Source organism: Fibroporia radiculosa (genome assembly GCF_000313525.1).
Source record: "Fibroporia radiculosa TFFH 294 genomic supercontigs, scaffold3257, whole genome shotgun sequence".
Taxonomy (NCBI): domain Eukaryota; kingdom Fungi; phylum Basidiomycota; class Agaricomycetes; order Polyporales; family Fibroporiaceae; genus Fibroporia; species Fibroporia radiculosa.
The window spans coordinates 12,620-31,953 of NW_012133380.1; the positions used below are offsets into that span (position 1 = coordinate 12,620).

At 52.2% G+C, this 19,334-nt stretch overlaps 8 protein-coding genes across 8 annotated transcripts; 5 read left to right on the forward strand and 3 right to left on the reverse strand.

Moving 5' to 3' along the window:
- Positions 1–505: 505 nt before the first annotated feature.
- Positions 506–2,079, reverse strand: FIBRA_04605 (uncharacterized protein; the record flags this gene model as incomplete). Its single annotated transcript, XM_012326396.1, has 8 exons — positions 506–772; positions 845–908; positions 974–1,140; positions 1,205–1,220; positions 1,271–1,499; positions 1,561–1,696; positions 1,755–1,882; positions 1,935–2,079. 8 exons carry the CDS (start codon positions 2,077–2,079, stop codon positions 506–508), a joined length of 1,152 nt encoding a protein of 383 aa, XP_012181786.1.
- A 1,974-nt stretch (positions 2,080–4,053) lies between these two features.
- On the forward strand, positions 4,054–4,890 carry FIBRA_04606 (uncharacterized protein; the record flags this gene model as incomplete). The annotated part of the gene is made up of 3 exons (XM_012326397.1): positions 4,054–4,146; positions 4,201–4,494; positions 4,561–4,890. The coding sequence occupies 3 exons, from the start codon at positions 4,054–4,056 to the stop codon at positions 4,888–4,890; spliced, it is 717 nt and encodes a 238-aa protein (XP_012181787.1).
- Positions 4,891–7,441: 2,551 nt separating this feature from the next.
- Positions 7,442–7,723, forward strand: FIBRA_04607 (uncharacterized protein; the record flags this gene model as incomplete). Its single annotated transcript, XM_012326398.1, has 3 exons — positions 7,442–7,545; positions 7,599–7,613; positions 7,669–7,723. 3 exons carry the CDS (start codon positions 7,442–7,444, stop codon positions 7,721–7,723), a joined length of 174 nt encoding a protein of 57 aa, XP_012181788.1.
- A 517-nt stretch (positions 7,724–8,240) lies between these two features.
- On the reverse strand, positions 8,241–9,946 carry FIBRA_04608 (uncharacterized protein; the record flags this gene model as incomplete). Its single annotated transcript, XM_012326399.1, has 3 exons — positions 8,241–8,574; positions 8,648–9,505; positions 9,564–9,946. 3 exons carry the CDS (start codon positions 9,944–9,946, stop codon positions 8,241–8,243), a joined length of 1,575 nt encoding a protein of 524 aa, XP_012181789.1.
- A 1,595-nt stretch (positions 9,947–11,541) lies between these two features.
- On the forward strand, positions 11,542–13,217 carry FIBRA_04609 (uncharacterized protein; the record flags this gene model as incomplete). The annotated part of the gene is made up of 5 exons (XM_012326400.1): positions 11,542–11,875; positions 11,933–12,354; positions 12,409–12,769; positions 12,822–12,997; positions 13,050–13,217. The coding sequence occupies 5 exons, from the start codon at positions 11,542–11,544 to the stop codon at positions 13,215–13,217; spliced, it is 1,461 nt and encodes a 486-aa protein (XP_012181790.1).
- Positions 13,218–13,845: 628 nt separating this feature from the next.
- On the forward strand, positions 13,846–14,547 carry FIBRA_04610 (uncharacterized protein; the record flags this gene model as incomplete). The annotated part of the gene is made up of 1 exon (XM_012326401.1): positions 13,846–14,547. One exon carries the CDS (start codon positions 13,846–13,848, stop codon positions 14,545–14,547), a length of 702 nt encoding a protein of 233 aa, XP_012181791.1.
- Positions 14,548–15,447: 900 nt separating this feature from the next.
- Positions 15,448–17,489, forward strand: FIBRA_04611 (uncharacterized protein; the record flags this gene model as incomplete). The annotated part of the gene is made up of 11 exons (XM_012326402.1): positions 15,448–15,598; positions 15,655–15,745; positions 15,796–15,903; positions 15,960–16,019; positions 16,072–16,194; positions 16,252–16,288; positions 16,341–16,372; positions 16,421–16,627; positions 16,684–16,729; positions 16,781–17,055; positions 17,114–17,489. 11 exons carry the CDS (start codon positions 15,448–15,450, stop codon positions 17,487–17,489), a joined length of 1,506 nt encoding a protein of 501 aa, XP_012181792.1.
- Positions 17,490–17,634: 145 nt separating this feature from the next.
- Positions 17,635–17,980, reverse strand: FIBRA_04612 (uncharacterized protein; the record flags this gene model as incomplete). Its single annotated transcript, XM_012326403.1, has 4 exons — positions 17,635–17,655; positions 17,718–17,728; positions 17,791–17,835; positions 17,893–17,980. The coding sequence occupies 4 exons, from the start codon at positions 17,978–17,980 to the stop codon at positions 17,635–17,637; spliced, it is 165 nt and encodes a 54-aa protein (XP_012181793.1).
- Positions 17,981–19,334: the final 1,354 nt, after the last annotated feature.

The window sequence follows — 19,334 nt, forward strand, 5'->3', positions numbered from 1 at the left end:
GTGCGGGAGCACGCCGAGCGATATCGAGGAGCATATCTCCAGGCTCCTGGGCGGCTGGTCTCCCCGCCTCACTTAGATGCGCGCAACCCCGAGGTGGCAAGAGAGCTTTGGAACACGACTGAGGATCTGTTGAAAGGCATGGGCGTATCAAGACGAGACATGGGATTATAAGCTACCTTTGTCGCACTTGTTATCGATATTCAGTTGCAACTTCGGTCGGGCATGCGCGGCATCTGAAAAAGAATGGGCCCAATCGCAATCATAAGTGTGATTTGTACTCTACTACAGTATGTCACAACAATCATCAGTTACAAATGTCAAAGTCCGAAGTACACCAATGCACCGTAAGGTGTAGTTAAATAGCAAGGCAATGCGGTATGTAATAAGTAAGGATCGTGAGGAGATTGTAAGGGTATTGTGTCCGCCGTCACCATCATCACCAGGTACGCCAAATACAGAAACGGGTGAGAAAAAAGCGTTAACGCCTAGCACAAGCAAGTCCAGCTCATGCCAAAGTAAACAAACACCCGGCTAGCATCGCAACCGCCGATGCGGCCAAGAAGGCCTCCAGGCTGCCATGTTCTCTCCACGCGTCTGACTTTTGCGAGCGCGAAGGGGTGCTTGTCTGTGAGCCGCTGGACGAACTAGCCACAGATGTGGATGTAGCGGTGCTAGCGGGAAGCACGACGCCTGTAGTGTACGTGCGAACGTACGCAACTTCGAAGTACGCCTCGTCGTAGTTGCTGCCGTTCCCCACAACGTTGTCGAGATACTGTATTTGACGAATCCAGAAAATGCGTGTTTAGCCAGAGCAGGAGGCGGCAATGGCAGATATAATACGTACACAGTTGTTATTGGGACCTGCATTCGCACATCCCGTACCATCGTAAGTACCTGGAACACCGGCCCTGTATGGACGTATGCATTGCGTAAGATCTTGTGCACAAGTATGATGGCAGCCTATGATGCTCACCAGTCTCCACACAATGTTATATCAAAGATAAGCTGTTGCGCGGAGAAAAAGTTTGTAATGTTACAGTACGCATTGGTAGGGTAGCTTGCGGTCGGAGGACCCCACGACGAAATGTTCATCGATGAGTTTGCTGTCGCACTCGTGATAGAATCCGGTACGTTCGGTCGCTATAGATATTCACAAATTAAGCTTTCAAAAGAAAGGCCAAAACCTAAGATATTTAGTACTCACGCTCCAGAACCACATGCTGTGGATGTCGTCAGCATCATCCCTCGATACGAACGCCTGGACGCTTACTAAATTCCCGACACATCAAACTGCGTCGCATAGACGCCTCCACCCGCAGCCGCAAAGCCGCTCTCGTAGCTATTGGGGGAACTCATTCCGACAGTGCAACCAGACGCAGTACCACAATCGTTGTCAATATTGAACCCCGTCTGGGGAGCCGTGGTGTTATGCACGCAACCTTCGGTCGTATGCAGCGCCATCTGGTTGTTAGGCATCAGGTTGATAGCCTCGATGATGTCTGCCATCCCAGGTAATGCGTCAGAGGCGGGTCACTCGTGCATTATTGCATGTCTACTAACCGATCTCGCCGTCGTTTGGCCAGTGGGACCCCTTGCTCCAGAATGCCGGCCACACTGAGCACCCGTAGGGAAGATGCAGCGCATCTATGATCCAAAGGCTACCATACTCGTAAAATTCGCTGGAAGTTATCCGTATCTGCGTAACCAAGAGCTGCGTTAGTAGAGCACACGACTTGTGAATATGCCAAGCATACAGAATTTCGCCTGTCGCCTTCAGAAACGGTTGTAAAGTTGTCCACGCGGATGATGGCGTTCCCGGCGTCGTTGACGTACGTCAGCCTCTGCTGGGTCGCAGCTTCAGCACTCAAGTATGTGACATTCCCTGAGGGACAACATCGGCTGTGAATCACTTGTCAAACGGTTTTTGTACGCACCCAGAGTCAAATTATCCCAGAGTCCGTAGTAGTCCCATCCGTTGAAAAAGGTCGATCCCGAATAATCGTGCAGAACTTCAAAGCCAAGCCCTGTCACGGACCAAGATAACAGAGCTAAAGACAAGAAAGCCCGTCGAGTGAGCATGATACAAAAGAGACGACCGGGGGCGTTGAAGTTGGGGGTGCCCACTTGATGCACTGGGAAGGTGCGATGGCAGTTTGACGGGTCCTAGTGCAAATGGCGATGCTTTAGCTTATGCTCCGTAGCGCTACATAAATCAGTGCTCTGCCCATAGCGGAGAATCATGCCCGGAAACAGGAATGCCAAGCTGCACGGCGGCTAGAGGCAACAGCTAGTCTGCAACTAGACGTCGAATATCAGACTCCGCATCTCAAGGCCCATGAGGTCCGGTACCGACGAGGAAGACACCCACCGCATGCAAAGTCACGTGCGCACTACAATCCGAGAGTCTGGTGACTTGCGACCAGCGCCGCATCAATTGGAAGTCTATGCCCATCGCAAGCCCAAGCGCTTCGCACCCACTTCGTACAACCCGCATATGCGGAGAATCGCAGAGCGTGAACATGCGGGATAACTCGGAGCCACATCAGCGTGTTGAGGGGAAGGTCAGCGGGCGAACCTTGCTGCGTCCGGAGATCATCTACACTCCGCCTGTCACGGACGTCCGATACAGCGCCAAGGTCTGAAGGTAGTGAGGCTGAACCGTGAAAGACGCCAGGCGGTCAGGCGCGGTCGCTGAGTTAGATCTGATTTTAGCTAGGATTTCCGAGCGCAATTAGTCCTATAAGACTGACCAGTGCGCACGACCATCAATTGCATCCTTCTGGCTATGATAACGGAAACGAATAGTTTGACATACAGGTTAGCTTCTTGACATGGATGATAGCTGCATTGATCAGATAAGACATTTTGGAAGGTTCACAGCGGATCAGACTCGTACCACACAGCGACTCGCGCAATGGAAACATTGGGCACATCGGCCTCCACAATCGGTAGGCGTTCAAAAGCTCCCAGTGTGCAGCCGACTGATTATGAGCTGACACTTGAACGCGTGCAGCGATGGTAAGTACCAGAATCATCTCGACAAGTGCGTCCGTTTTCCGGAATGCGGTCTCGGCATTAGCCGTAAAACGATAAAACGAAATATCCAATTCAAATGCGAGATACTATCGACATATATTTTCCATCAAATAGATAGGCTAAATATACTTACAATAAGACTCACATTTCACCTCTAAGCCATCGTCTCGGAAGGTTGAGGCTCACGTTGCCCGTCCATATCAGGGTCTACACGGTGTCTTCATGGATCGTTACGCCAAAAAGCTTATAGTCAAGTCTCCTGATAAGCAAAGCTACGGTACGGTCAATTTGTGCATCAATCCGCACAATGTTAGCTCACCTGTCACGCGATTAGAATCTTCTATATGCGCTACCGCCTCTACGCGAGTGATCAAATAAACTTTTCATGGTCCCAAACATATTGATCGCACCTGTGACCGATACTCTTCATGGAACGTTGACAAGTAGACCCAAAGGCTCACCAAAGCGATCAGCATGTTTATTGAAATAGTAAAATAACTTTCACCGCGGTGACTGAATCGCATGTAACCAGTTGAACAAAGCATATTACACAGGCGCAATCTTTCTCGCCCCCAAACCAACTGTAGTCAAGTATTTCAGAGAATAGACGGATAACAAGAGATTGATTCTCTGAATGTTAGAATGCCGGCGCCATTACCGTGACAGCATACAGGAGTATACGTCTTGAGAGTCACCAAGGTTGTCGAAAAGCTGGGGAAGCATCGAATGAAAAATATTTCGACGATAACATCATACAAAGCCCTAGCCGTCTCTGGGAGAAGGGCGACCGCTGAGTAGAGGTCGCGGTCTTTATAAGTATAAGTATAAGGCCAAACATCACGTGATGGAAGGCGTCGTGACCTCTGGAGTGACGTCAGTGGGCATGTCGTCATGCTGGGAGGTGGAACAGGAGAGGGAATTCGTTGAAAAGGCGAGGCAGCTGAGCATGCTTCGAATTCACAGTACGCACCTTCTTATACAACCACCCCCAGCCCTCTATCTATCCTCATCCCCAGAATGTCTTCTTCCGTGCTGCGCTCGCAAGCCGTACGCGCCCTCGCGGCCTCATCGCGCGCCTCTCCTTTTGCCGCCGCTCGCGCGGTGCATCCAGTACGTATAAATCTTGAAATTATATAGTATCATTGCTGACCAAAACTGAGCCAGATTTCACGCAGATATGCCACCACACCCGACCCAACACACCCCACAGATGCGCCGAAGCCGTCTGATGTACCAACACCGCAGGGCGGAAACAACGCGTTAATGTGGCTGGCAGGGGCAACCGCTCTGGGTGTCGGTGGATGGTACTACCTGCGCGAAGATGGGCAGGATATCCATGCCAAGCGCAAGGCAGATCAGGAAGCAGCCGTGGCGAAAGCAAAGGAGTTGAACGAATTGGGGAAGCGAACTGCTCATGATGTAGTTCGTGAAGGTGAGAAAGGATACGCCGACCTCAAGGTGCGCCTACAGAGCAGGTTGTGTGTATGACATACCTGATGTCGCTAACATCACGTCTATTATCAGGCCTCCGGAAAGGACAAGCTAGACGATGTCCGCAGCCGAGCAAACGACACTCAGTCTGCTGTAGAGAGGCAGTATGATGCCGCAAAATCATCTGTGTCGAATACGTACAACGCCGCAGCACACACTGTCGGAGACGCCGAAGCACGCGCTAAGGCGACATACGACGATGCGAAGCAAAGGGCGGAACAAACGACACAAAGTTGGGGCGCATGGTTTGGAAGTTGGTTTGGTTTAGGGAGGCAGAAGGCAGAGGACGCAGAGCGAAAGACTGCACTAGAGGTCGCGTCCGGCGCCTCGAAGGTGCAAAAGGAGGCTGAGAAGCGAGCCTAAAAGCACTCGCGCGCTCTGCCTGTAGACCTGGTTCGGATCTAGGGTACTCCTAACGCGCGACCGGAAGATATAGGACTGCATCCAGAAAATAGCATTCATTCATGTATATTATGGCTAGGACGACTGCGATCTTCATTTCGGTGATACATTACCTTTGTCGAGAGCGAGAGAAAATGATCTTGATTGATACTGGAATAAGACAGATCGACCGCTCGCCATTGAGATCAACTGTTCAGAGCACTAAGCGCATGGTATCCAATGGAAACATCCGTTATACATGTTGTATAATCACTTACGGCCCGACCCTCAATGCGTTTACCGACATCATCAGCCTTGAGATTATCGGCTTTTCCAGCGTATGAGTACGTGGCCTCCCGGGATAGTGTGTGATCATCCAAGGTCTTCTGGTATCGAATGAGAAGCATATCCTCAAGCAGCGCTGGCCACATATCTTTCGGACTCCCGATCGCGGATGGGAAACGTCCCTCTCGAGGTGTGTTGACACCAGCGCTTCCACCTTCAGTGTCGGAAACACGGACTCGAGCACGGCAGCCAAATGCTTGATATTGGCGCTCGAGTAACTGCGCAAGAAAAATAAAGTTGTGGCAAGATAGGGGAAGAGAGGCCGTACAGCTGAAGAACCGACGGGCCACCGCAGCGGACCCAGACGTTGGAGGCTGGCCATCCGCAGACGAAGGTAGACGTGTGCAATTTTGAGAAGGATCTGCAGGGACTCATGTGGATGGGCTGGATTGGAAAAAAAAACCTTGTATTCCTCTAGCTCTGGCCAGTTAAGAGCAACATCGCGCAGCCCAGTGTACGTGGTGGGCACCGTTGAGGTGGGGAGACAGACAGAATAAAAGTGTTGCAGAGACCCGTAAGGTGGAAGGCTATATGCTGCAGGTGTGGTGGCGAGGTGACAAAACCGCTCATCGATAATGCGCGGAGCGGTGTCTTGGATAATGCGGGGGCGATGAATTCATGGAATCCCAATTGCCCTCTATCCGGATAACGGCCATCGGAATTAGAGAAATTGTCATAGACGAACACGTGCAATCCCTGAGTACGGGCCACTCGCATGCCCAGAAACAATTATAGGCCTCATTGCGCGCCACCCTGATGTCCAATTTGCGCAATGTGCAGAAGCACCCGCGTGTGGAATCCAAAGGGATATGGCCGATCGATTCCCTCCGACTTGACAGTGAGAGCCGTTAGACCATCCAGATCCGAGAGCGCATCGCTGACGGAAGTGGGTATGACCGACACAATGTTGAGATGTTCGAGCTCACCAACAAGCTGCGCAGCACATAGGATCCCAGACTACACTCCCACCGTCAACGCGGGTGAAATTGTCCAATACAACCTTCTGGAAGCAGGATGATCTAGCGGTAGTCGCTGGCAAGCTGTTTGATAATTCTGGATGAAGCTGTCTCCTTCGGCTTGAGACATGACATTGGGTGCCACCAGGACGGGGGCGAGAAGATTTGGGCCAGGAGCGACCCGCAGGACCTCGCCTTTGTTTCCAGTCGCCGACAATGTCCACTCCAAATGGATGATGTTCGGGCAGAGAGCTCCGCGAATGTTCAATCCTCTCCGACCATCCTTACTTCACGTACACGAAGAGCGTATTAGTGTAGATGATTCGGTTGAGGTTGTATCTCGCCATCAGTGCTATATGTTCATTCATAATCTTCCTTGTGATCTTCATCCGGCCCGAGATCTCGAGGATACTGGCGAGGGTAGATGGGGCCTTGAAAGTTAAGAGCAACACGCTCAGAGGGTACTGCCCATCAGGGAATATCAGGGGCATGATACGAGAACGCTTGGTGACGCGCACAATGCATGCGAGGTCCCGCCTGAAGACGAAACATTCCATACTCTTCGGACTCTTTCAGGTCGCCACAGTCCGGGACCAACACAGTGCTTTTCACTGCAGCATGAACATGTCGCGACCGTTTGCAAGCGCTGGCTGTATATCCGAAGCCTGGAGCTTCAGGAGCAGCGTTGAAGATAGTAATACTCACAAGAGACGAGGTCCGGACTATGATTGCTCTTTGAGTCAAAATCGAGTTGCAGATCTAACTGACGACTCGGGGCCAGCGCGGCCGACTGAGCTTTCAAATAACGGCCTTGACATCGCGCGTACGGTCCACAGCGTTTTCCATACAGTGTGGCCAACTTCCTCGTAGTGTGTTTTGCGCTTTTCGCGATTCCACACATAGTTATGAAAATAACAGTAACTTCTGGAAATGCCGTAGGTGCGGAACATTAGGAGTGATAGAACTTATCCCAGTCGGACTTAGAGGATCGTGAGCGCTAACTCAGCCACCAACGCGAGCCCGGGGTTTCCCGATGAGTGTACACTTCGTCACGGCCAGCAACGCACTCAGCTAATTTCTTAGTAGACGTCGCCATGTCCTAGTGAGTCCCCGAGCTGCTGCCGAGCGACTGCACTCTGACTCTTTCTCGCAATTGAAGCATAATCCTTGGCCGTGCCATCAAAAACGAATACCTCGCGCTCGGTACCATCTTCAGCGCGGTCGGCATCGGCATGCTCTCGACGGGCGGGAAGAAGGAGGCAGCGCCCCCGCCTGTCCCAGGCAAGTCGGCGCTGGAACAGGTGAAGGACAGCGTGAAGTTCACCGCGGGCTCGAGGTGCGTCTCCCTGCTTTCCGCTCAGGCTGCTCTGACGAGCCTTGCGCCCGCAGCGAGGAGGAGCAATTGTGCGTACCCGTTTCGTGTATTATTCTCTGGAACGGACTGTCGACGACTGACCAGGATGGGCAGCATCAAGAAGTTCATCGAGGAGGCAGAGAAGGAGGCGAAGCACTAGGGCGATGCCAGTGTGCGATGTATCATCATGTGTCTGTGCGGCGCGCATTTTGCTCTGGAATAGATTTCGCCTCTGCATTCCGTCGATCGATGCTTAATGTGTGTTGGTGCGAAATTTCAGTTGTCGTGCGGAGTATCTAGCGTGGGCATGGTACATGACTATTCGAGTACCCGGGTGAGTGGATAATATTTTGTCAGTTCAAAGACATCTTTCAGTCGCACCTCATTCTACGCGTTCTGCGTATAATTGACTTTACAATGAGATGTGAATAGAGTCGGACATGGACGCCGTGTACGCCCGTCTCTTATTGGGCAGGCTTCTTCAAAAAGCTTTGCTAGCTTCTGTAGACGACTCAACCTCACAAATACCGCTGTAGTCTTGAGTAAACCGCATTGCAATTGATCTGGGGTATCAATGAGTGCCAGACTACGTATTTCAACTATGCAATAATGTATATATACGAACACAGGGACAAGTGATAATGCGACGATAGCTCTGATGCGGGTCATAATAAAATTCACCAGTTCCACTCATCGTCGCTCTGCGCCTGCGCGTTTGCAGGCTTCGACACGCCGGGGCTCGCTGGGGCTCTGCTGTCGGGCACCATGACGTTTCCGAGGCCCTGGAGTTCGTCTTCGTCTTCTAGCAGCGACGATGCTGCCGTCGACGCCGATGCTTGAGGAGAACGGTCATAGGGAGGGGCTGACAGCGGCGAAAGCGCCGCACCAAATGGGTTGGTTGAGACCGACACCGACATTGTTGAGGACGGAGCTGGCGAAGCAAGCGCGGAGAAGAACGACTGTGAGACATCGGACAGCAACATTGAGGCGCGCTTCTGGCTCTTCGTAAAACTAGATTTAAATAAAGTTAGAAAAGCCGTAATCAACGCCAGCCCAGCGTCGAATGAATAGACGGGGGACGTACGTCTGGCCTTTCTGCAGCTCCTCCCACTTGCGACCCATGCTGCTGCCAACGGTCTCTACCCACGCAGAGAGTGGTTCGACGGCAAGCGTGCTCATTCCCGGAATTGCTGCTGGCGGAAGCCCCGAGGATAAGTTGAGACTAGCGCGTTTCGATCGGCTGCCGCTCGTCGGTATCTTCGGCGACATAACACCATTCAAAGGGGGCGAGTCAAGTTGACACGAATCCTGGAGTATAAGTGTATGGTCGCGCGACCTGCGTCGATGGAGCTTCGCAGCTTCCGATGCTCTTGACGGAGATATTTCGATGCTGCTGCGTGCAGGAACTTCCCGGTGCGCTGTTGCTTTCTCATCTAGCTCATGGAGTGGCTCGTCGAATGCAAATGACGAGATGGACGACTGCGAAAGCCGCACACTCGTTGAGTGCGTCGAAGTCGTGCCCGAAGTCGATACCGACGAAGTACTCTGCGTATTTGCGTGGCTCCTTGCGCGCTTCATTGCAGGCGCAATGGATGCTCGAGATATCGTCGCAAGCCCGGACATGGATTGCACCGGCATCGTAGGTGAGGGAGATGCGGGAGATGAAAGGTCCCCCAAGCCGGATACCAGCAGCCGGCCAACGCCTTGGACACCCTCTCGGATGTTCTCTAGAACTGCGCCGTTCGCAGACGGAGAGAGGGCCCCGGATATGGGAGACGAAGAGCTAGGTGAATTCGAATACGCACGGTCCATCCCCCGGCTCACGATACGTTCCCATTTGCGCTTGAGCTCCGCAAGCTCTGCTTCATGTATAGCAAGTTGTGATCGCAGCTCAAGGCACTTGGACTCTTTCTGTGCAATGAACTGCAAAAGATCTGCATGCCTAAATTGCAGATATCACTATTAGCAGAGTCGATTGTCATGGCCCGGGCATAACACACTTCTCGGTAAGGGTCAGCGGTGCCCGCTCTACCCGTGGAGACTGCAAGTCTGCCGATCCAACACTTCGTCTATCTCCCTTCGCCGCAGGATTGTGGGCTTTGTGCCCCAAGGACAGACTACGCGTTAACGAGGGAAGGGCCGCAGCACTTGTCTGCGAGCGGCTATCCCATGTCGGCGCGTTGTTACTGGGATAGTACGAAATCGAGGATTGACGACGCGATTTGAAGTTTCGGGACGTGGGAGGAGGGGTGGACAGTCCCGAGATGGTTGGAGAGGGACAGGAAGATGTGGACGGGGTTCCTACGGCTGCAGGTTGGACGTTGCCATCGACAAGCTGGAGAGGTCGCGGGCCGGAAGAATGCCGACGCGAAGTGTACGACATAGCTGAACTCATTGAAGACAAAATTTAAAGGACTGTGGGAGTAAAATGCATTCGCTGATAGACCGAATTCAGGAGGGAGACATGGAACCAAGTGACGGTGGGGGACGAGAGAGCGGCATCAACCTCAGCCTCGGCCCTCGGAAGCATCATGGGCGCTTGCCATCGTTGCGATTGACAAGCGACTTACCATCGAGAGCTTTCTCTCACAGCCTTGCTTATATAGCACCCCTTCAGCTCTCTCGACAAGTTATGCCAGTCGAAGTTTCAACAGCATTTGGATCGCATGACTCTCAAAGGGACTAGCTGCGCAATGCGCATGATCAGACTTAGATGGTTTTGTATCCAACTAACGCCACATTGGTGCTACATACTTACTCTGCTACGAGTGCTAGGGTCACTGCCTCCCTGGTCAATATCAGGCTGGACTTTGAGCAATGCATTGTGTCGTCGCTCTTGTCGATATATGGCAAACTCACTACTCTGTACGCTCCTTCGCTAGCATATTTTCAATATTGCCCACTGTCGGTGCAAGGGCGGTCTTTACCTCACTGACATCGCGCCTGGCCCGGAACACGCTCCCAAAGTGAGATAATCGTGAATCGTCTGGGTTTGATGAACCTGGTCGTCTACGACTAGACCACGATGCAATAGGCAAGTATGGGCAGGGGCTAAAACAGTCCGTCCGATTGGAATTGCCTGAATATGTATTCAAGCTGTATTTAGGAGTAATGGCTTTAGCACAGAGTGATTACTTGGTCTACAGATGCACATACATATATATGACACGTTAAATTTGAGACGTCGTGAGTAAACAACAACGGCCTGACACACCGGCGCACCAGAAGAGATAGTATTTTTCAGCACCTTCACCGTTTGCTGTCCCAAGTTGAAACAAGTGAAGAGGCCCGTCTGCAGGAATACAGCCTGGCCTTGTAGGCTGGCGCGGGCTGGCTCCAAGGATCCATCATCGAGAAGAGCCGAGAGCTGGAGAGTCTCACTTTGAGGGATGCGAATTGTGACGAGGCTTTTGGCTCACCCCAACGAATCGTCAGTCACATGACCGCGTTACCCATCGCTGCGCACAACGGTGGTGCACCTCGGGAGCATGTTCAAGTGGGCATATTTTACCACATGGATGAAACGGTGGGCACAGCATAACCTGTGTTGCACGCCTACAAGCCTGCTGGAGGAGCGGAGCGGTCGCATAATGCTGGAGAATGAGACCGAGGACCCTGGACACTCCACTCGGGTTCGTCCGACTTGCTTAATGCGGGTCACCTACTTCCATACCTGGAATCAACGGCGGGTCTGAATGAGCAGATCGTCGCCGCCCAGGGCCCCATTTTATCGTCAAATTCTTCTAGGATAACACGAGGGTGCGATTAATTCGTATGGAAGAGTTGGTTATGCACACAAATTGCTCCGACCATGGAACGATGAAGTGAAAATTTTCGCCTCAGTCGCCCCAGGGGCGTCCGGGGTCCTGCTTGACGGCAGCAACAGCTGTCCCCAACGAGTCTCCGTCGGGGCGAGGATATAAAACGTTCCCCCAGCTAATATGATGACCCGTCCTTTCTTCCTTTCCCTTGTTCACGATGTCTTCCGTCGTTCCGACGCGGACAACGGACCCGTCGAAGGTCCACCCGTCTCCCCCACTTACGCCCCCGTCTACCCTCAAGAACATTAAAATGACCAAGGAAGAGGAGCCTGCCGACATGAACATTCCTGACAACTATGTCGCCTGGACCCTCAAGAATCAGAAGCCGCTTCCTCCGGTCAGCTGGAATAACTGGTGGAAGGAGTTGAACTACCTGAGCTTGTCTATTCTCACCATTACACCTTCCATCGCGCTCTGGGGCGCGTTTCACGTCAAGTTACGATGGGAGACGGCCATTTGGAGTGTCTTTTACTACTTCGTGACTGGTCTCGGTGAATAATTGAGTGCATATACCGACCTTTTCACATGTACTGACCATTGATTTGCAGGCATTACCGCCGGCTATCATCGGCTCTGGGCCCACAGGTCTTACAATGCGTCTAAAACCTTGAAGTACATGCTCGCAACTGCTGGTGCTGGTGCGGTGGAAGGGTCGATCAAATGGTGGTCGCGAGGACACCGTGCCCATCATCGTTACACCGACACTGAACTTGACCCATACAATGCCCACATGGGTTTCTGGTGGTCACATATCGGGTGGATGATCGTCAAACCCCGCCGAAAGCCCGGTGTTGCGGATGTAAGCGACCTCAGTAGAGACGAGGTTGTGCGTTGGCAGCATCGCTGGTACTTGCATCTGATTATTGGCATGGGCTTCTTGCTTCCTATGGCTGTGGCGGGCCTTGGCTGGGGAGATTGGGCAGGCGGTTTCTTCTTCGCTGGCGCGGCTCGTTTGTGTTTTGTGCACCATGTAAGTCAAGCCGCAGCCTCTGAGGTTATTAGCGCTGATGGCTTTGTGCTACAGTCGACTTTCTGCGTCAATTCGCTCGCGCATTGGTTAGGAGAGACGCCTTTTGATGACAAGCATACGCCGCGCGACCATGTCATCACTGCTCTTGTGACGGTTGGTGAGGGCTACCACAATTTCCACCACCAGTTCCCGATGGATTATCGCAATGCCATCAAATGGTATCAGTACGACCCGACGAAATGGTTCATCTGGACAATGTCTCAGTTTGGTTTGGCGAGTCACTTGAAGGTGTTCCCTGACAACGAAGTCCGCAAGGGCCAGCTTGCAATGCAGCTCAAGCGTTTGCGCGAGACTCAGGAAGGTCTGTCTTTTGCACCAGAGGGCAATGAACTCCCGGTCATTAGCTGGGAGAGCTGTGAGTTGTGCTATTTCGAGTATTGTTAAGAGTACTGATAGTCGTCTCAAAGTCCGAGAGCAATCTGCGAAACGTTCCCTCGTTGTGATCGGAGGTTTCATCCATGACGTGTCCGCTTTCATGGACGAGCATCCCGGAGGACGTCATCTTGTGGCGAAGATGGTTGGTAAGGACGCCACAACAGCATTCTTTGGAGGCGTATACGACCACTCCAATGCTGCTCACAACGTATGTTCTGCTCTCTAGATATATGGCCAATCGCTGACCGGTCCGTTTCCAGTGGTTGTCCATGATGAGGGTCGGCGCTCTTCATGGCGGCACACAGCACGGTCTGGATGACAAATCTGTTCCTCCGTCCCAGCGTTTGCGGATCGCTCGCTATAACGAAATTGGTTCAGGGAATGCCTCGTCGACTGCTTGGTCTGATTCCGAGGGTCTTCTGGGTTGATTAGACTGTCGCTATTACTGTTCGCGTTTCATTATAGCTCGTCTTTCGTGGATGTAGTGTATCATAGACTGGAGATTAGGCAAGCATTGGGGTGGGAGATTGGCGTTGTTGTGGCGACTTTGCATGCATCCGTTCAAGTGTCATAGATGAGTCTCGCTACGCAGTATTACCATTACGATCGGAATGAACTTCATTAGTTGCACGTTAACGTTCTCTGGCCGGCTCTGGGTAATTGGAGGAAGTGGTCGCTGGTCGGAGGTCGCGGGTCGCGAATCACGATAGGGCAAGGCCTGACATGTTCGTCATGTGACCGTGTTCGCGTGCCCCTAAAAGTTAGGTCGCGTAAATGCTGAGACCGAACGAGAGAGACAGAGCCTACGTATCTTGTTTTCATTAGTGATCAAGGTATACCACGTCTTTTGAAGTCAACCCTATGTCAGGCCTAGGTTTATTTTTTGTTTCACAGGACTTGCTGGCACATGCAATATAGATGCAGGCTACATGGCGATGTCTGATGAGGACAAGCCCGCGGTTCTTTTCTCACATTCCGGCGTCCGGGACCTCCACTGTGCACCGAGGAATCGCGTTTGAACATCGCTCACTTGCCCTGCTCGAGAAGCATCTCTCCATGTCTCTGCAGCATGTCGGTGGCAGAGATGACGGGGGCATCGACCTCCTCGGCTGGTGGTGGCTACCCGTTCCGTGCGAGACCAGATACGAGGCAACGGAGGGCAGAGGGGCACCTAGGGTGAATGCTGGAGGGGAGTATCGGCAACGCTTTCGCGTCATCGCGCAGTGCAAGGACGAGAAGAGAAAGGTGGGCCCAAAGTATGTGCGCGAGCTCGAGGGAACGCTCTACCGGTATATATCTGGTGCCCATACACCACCTGTCTCGGACGCGTCTGAGGGTGAGGCACGCCAGGCTCCGAGGACACTCGCAGGCGATCCTGTCGTGGGGCTGCTCATATCCTCTGCCCCGTTCACGAAGGGCGGGTTGATGCGTGCGCACTCTTCCCGCATGCCGCTCATGATCTTGCACATCCCGCCCGTGGTGCTGGAGGACGCCGTTGCATCCCCTCTCGGCGTGCCCGGAATGCTCGCAGAACATGAAGATGCTGCGGACGCGCCCGAGTCCACGTCATCTGGAGACCTGGGCGCGCTCGCCTTCAATCCTGCGCTTGGGGGGCCGTCTGGACTTCTCCGGGGTTTGGTCCAGCCACGCTGGGAGCATCCGTCTGTCGTCTCCGTTGATCGCCCGAGCGGCCGCCCTGGACTATGGTGCAATGGAAAGCGCATTAGCAGTTGGACTCCGGAGCATGGACTAGCATAACGGCTGTTTGGCGGAGGCTCCAAGTATCGCGCGCCGTGCGCACGTCCATGGAACATTCCAGATCGACGTTCGTTTGCCCTCCCATCTCGCAAGGTGTGCTTTCTCACTGGAGCAATTACGGTGGAGACATTCTTGCACTGTACAACATGGATGAACAGTACGTGAGGATCAAATCTCTTTGGTGTCTTGGGCTAACGGGCTTGAAAATACTGCTTTCAAAGACAGGTCCCAGATGCCCAATCATAAGCTAGAGCATCAGGCTGGATTCATTGGGTCTGTTGACTTGGTATAGGGAGCTAGTCGCGGACTCGGGGTATATATTACGTCGGTTTGCGATCCATTTGCGGATATGAATACATCAGCCTGATGTATTTCAGTTGAGTAACGCGGCCATGGACAAACCCTGTCTGCCCTGGACTATGCAAACTGAGCTTGCCTAAGACTGGACACTGGGATACCATCGACTTCACGATTGAGTACCACCTACTCGACTGATTGACGTTAGGCTGGAATTAAAATTTTCGACTGTTACTCTGGGCATCTACAATCAACTCAGGGACAGCATAGTGACGCCTGTCGAGTCATACTTAAACGCCCACTAGTTGTCTGCTCACCCACATTGCGGGAGTGATTTTGTATGCATTTTGAGTTTTTGGACGTCGACTTCTTGGGTTCTCCTGAGATTACAGTGACCTTCTGTGTGATCCGCCTGTCATGGCCAAAGACTTGGTCCAAATTTCTGATAGCGAGGCGCCTCGCCCTCTGGCGGTCGGACGATGAGCCGGAGCCAAAGTGCAAATTATCTGACGTCCAGCCCCACGCGGTCCTATAATTCTTAATCTCGCCCGGAGCTCCTTCTACCCGTATCCATGTCTGGTACTTATCGCTCTCCTCTCGACCATGACCAGTTCGAAGGATAAGCTCGACGCGTCCTACGATGCGGAGAAGGACGTTGGATCCTTGCTCGATGTCGGACGTAGGGAAGGGGATGGCCTGCCATTCTATAGGCAGTGGATGCAGAAGCTGCTCAACTGGGGCGTGGAGGAACGAGGTGCGCCAATGACCACGTTGTCTAGATAAACCCGCATATATTGACTCATGGCACAGGCATTCTTCCCGTCTCTCCCGAGGATCGCACAGACAAGCAGTATAGCAAGATATGTTTTATCTGGCTGTCTGCCAACTTCAACATCCTTTCGTGCGCATACATCCAAATATTCGCTTTTATTGAAGCTCATTCAACTGCAGATTTTCGGCGGGCACGCTGGGTCCCATTGTGTACGGACTTAGTCTCCGAGACACATGTCTGGTCATCCTATTCTTCAACCTATTATGCAGCGCTCTACCTGCCTACCTGTATGCATTTCACGACCTTTGTATCTCTTTCAATCCAGTGACAAGTCGATCTGCAGTACGACATGGGGGCCAAAGCTTGGATTGCGTCAGATGTGCCAGGCTCGGTACAGCTTCGGGTGCGTTCATGTATATCACCCGTCTGCTTCTCGCAGTCTGAGGTCTCCGAAGCTATTTCGGTGTAATTATAGCGAGCGTGATCAATCTTGCAACGATGTGCGGGTATTGTATCCTCAATTGTATTCTCGGAGGACAAACGCTTGCTAGTATATCAAACGGCAACCTCAGCTGGACGTAGGCCGCTGATATATTTCATGTTGCGGATCAGACTCATTAACCTTTGATGGTCAGTATTGGGATTGTCATCATCGCTGTCATCTCTCTCCTGGTATGTCTCCCCACGCAACCGAAATTCCAGATTGTTCATCATCATGGAACAGGTTTCTTTCTGCGGATATAAAGTTCTCACTTGGTATATGCGTTGTCTTCTCAAACTCTGCGTTCCCTGATCTTCTTCAAGGTATGAACGTATTGCTTGGATACCTGTTGTCATCGTCTACGTCGTGGCGCTCGGGATCGGTGGCAAACACTTGGACAACCCGCCTGCTGCAGAACCTGCGACTGCCTCAGCTATTCTGACTTTTGCGTCGACGATTGCTGGTTTCGTCATCACATATGCCCCAATCAGCTCAGATTATACCATATACTTTACCCCCGACGTGCCCAGGTAAATGCACTCGCTTTCTACGTTATCAGCTTCTTTCGCTGACTATGTGCATTTAGCTGGAAAATATTTACATACTCGTATTTGGGACTTAATCTCCCCATTGTAAGTCCCGTACTATCCGTTTCATGCATCTACTCTCAATTTCGTCCTTAGATCACCATTCAATGCCTCGGCGCGGCAGCCGTCGTTGCAGCGCCTGCCGTCCCATCCTGGAACGCTGGATATAACAACGGCAACGTCGGTGGCCTGCTCGAAGCGATGCTCAGCCCCTCCGGCAATTTTGGCAAGTTCCTCACTGTGCTGCTTGCACTCAGTGTGACAGGCAACATTGCGCCCACCCTCTACTCGTTTTGCCTGTCCTTCCAGGTGTTCATTCCTCCCGCAGCTGCCGTACCCAGGTACATGTTTTCGCTCCTCGCTACTGCAATGTGAGTTTGCTGCGCTTCTTTGTACTCGACCGGGTTGGTTTATATGGAAACTGTTCAGTATCATACCACTGTCCATCGTGGGCCAGCACAAATTCTACGCCACCCTCAGTAATTTCTTGGGGCTTATCGGCTATTGGGCCAGTGCATTTGGGGCCGTCGTCCTCTTGGAGCACCTGGTAGTCCGCCGGGGCGATTTCTCCGCCTACGACCTGCGCTACTGGAATAGTTCCGGAAAGCTGCCCACGGGACTCGCGGCCATTGGCGCGTGTTTGCTCGCGGTCGGGCTGATCGTCCCGGCTATGGACCAAGTGTGGTTCGTCGGTCCGTTTGCGAAAACCACGGGAGACATCGGGTTTGAGCTGGCGTTCGCGACGACTGCGCTATTCTATCTACCCTTGAGATATCTAGAACTTAAATTTAGGCCGTTGGTATAAAACACAAGCATTTTGGAGCAAAAATAAAATTGGATAGACAGCTTCTACATCTATTATGCAGGATGATGTAGTGGGACAAATAATTTCAATGATTATAAGAACATCATCTAATTGTGCAATCCCGCCAAATATCTAGCTGTTGAGATTACAGGCAGGTGAACGGGCCCTGTAGAATTTCAACATAACCAGTTCAGTACTAGTCGAGCAGTCATCTCACGAGACACTCACAGAAGTGGGGGCTATCGTTTCCAACGTGGAAATATCAGTACAGAAACGGGGCACACAAGATAGGTTAACGCACTGGGGGCACCACTGATACACACAGGACCATGGCCGAGAGTCAGAGCTAGGCAAGGAAATATATGTCAGCACATAAGGCGAGTAAGGACAGAACGGCACATACTTCGGGCTTCGAGAACGGCCGCAGCGAGAGCGAGCTGGCTAGCCGCGACGACGGCAATAGCAAGAGCGAGGGTGCGAAGAGAGTACATCTTGTCGATTAATAAAAAATGCGCGAGGCTGCTTAGATGACTGCTGGGTGGATGGCCGACTGTGAGTTGGTGCAGTTCGCTGACTGTCTCCGCCCGTTTTTATAGGATTGCAGCCCTCCGTTCACAAATGGGGAAAATATTGGTAGTATTTTCCAGCGCTGAGCATCCTCTGCAATGTACCTGAATCTTGACGTGCGCGGGTTGGGAAAAGCGTTGCAAACGTCACCAAAGTACATTGGTTCCTGAGTTGCCGAGTCTCCGTTGGCCCGGGCTCGCGAGTGAAACAGGATGGTGTCATGATCAAGTGGCCGGCAGGACTCCACTGGCGCTGCGCCCCCGCCAGCCCAGGGCGCGGAGCGCACGAAGAATGATGGCGCGCCCACAATCAAATCTGTCAAGCCCGACGGGTGCGTTACCGAATGTGCGAGACGTCGCATGATTGGAGGAGCGCACTCGTACCTGGCCAACGTGCTGACGGTACCGCGAGGGCACACGAACTTGTGGCGCGATACAAAATGTTCTAACTTCACCATCATTCCAGTTCGGCCGTAGGTACGTATACGCACGGTGCAGGTATAACCGAACATACTCTCAGTAGTCCATGATAGTGACACTCAGCTTCGTAACAGCCTCTGAATCGTCTACAAAAGTTTAGGCCATGTCTTGACCAAGTTTCAACAACGGCAACCGTAAGTCGCGGGACGATGGTGTCATCGCGAGCGCGCTAGCCAGTTAGTCAGATGCTCGACTGGCCCGGAACAGACATGATGTGTGATACTTTTAACCTGACAGTATTCAGATCGGACTCACTGGGAACTGAATCCGGAGTAACATGGCACCTAGCTTTGTCTGCACACATTCGAATGACTCGACCGACGACAAGTCACCTCTAGAGCATAGATACATAAGTGTCGAATGTTGAATGAACTTGAACTTGAATCGAGTGCACGAACCAAGCTCGTACTTCCCCGCCGTACGTCATCCTGATGACTCGGGGATGGATCAGGTACGACGCACCAGCCTGAGGAACTCCGTATTGCTTTTTGAAATGCCGCGGATATCGGACAGACGTGTGCATCAGCAGATGGATACCAGGGCGTGCTGCGGTCGAAACGTAAAATTGCGCACCGCATACCAGTTGGAAATTCCGTCAGCTTGGGCGACGCGCCGTGCTAACAAATCTGAGCGGGGAGGTGCGAATAAATAGATATTGGGTAATTAATTGTAGCGAAAAAAATAGGTAGATGTAGCGCATCAGTTTTGGAGGCGGCAACACTTCACCCAGAACTTATCACCTAGTCAGTGCCAGTCACCATCGACGAAAGCGTTTTGGACCAACGTCCTGTGATCATTG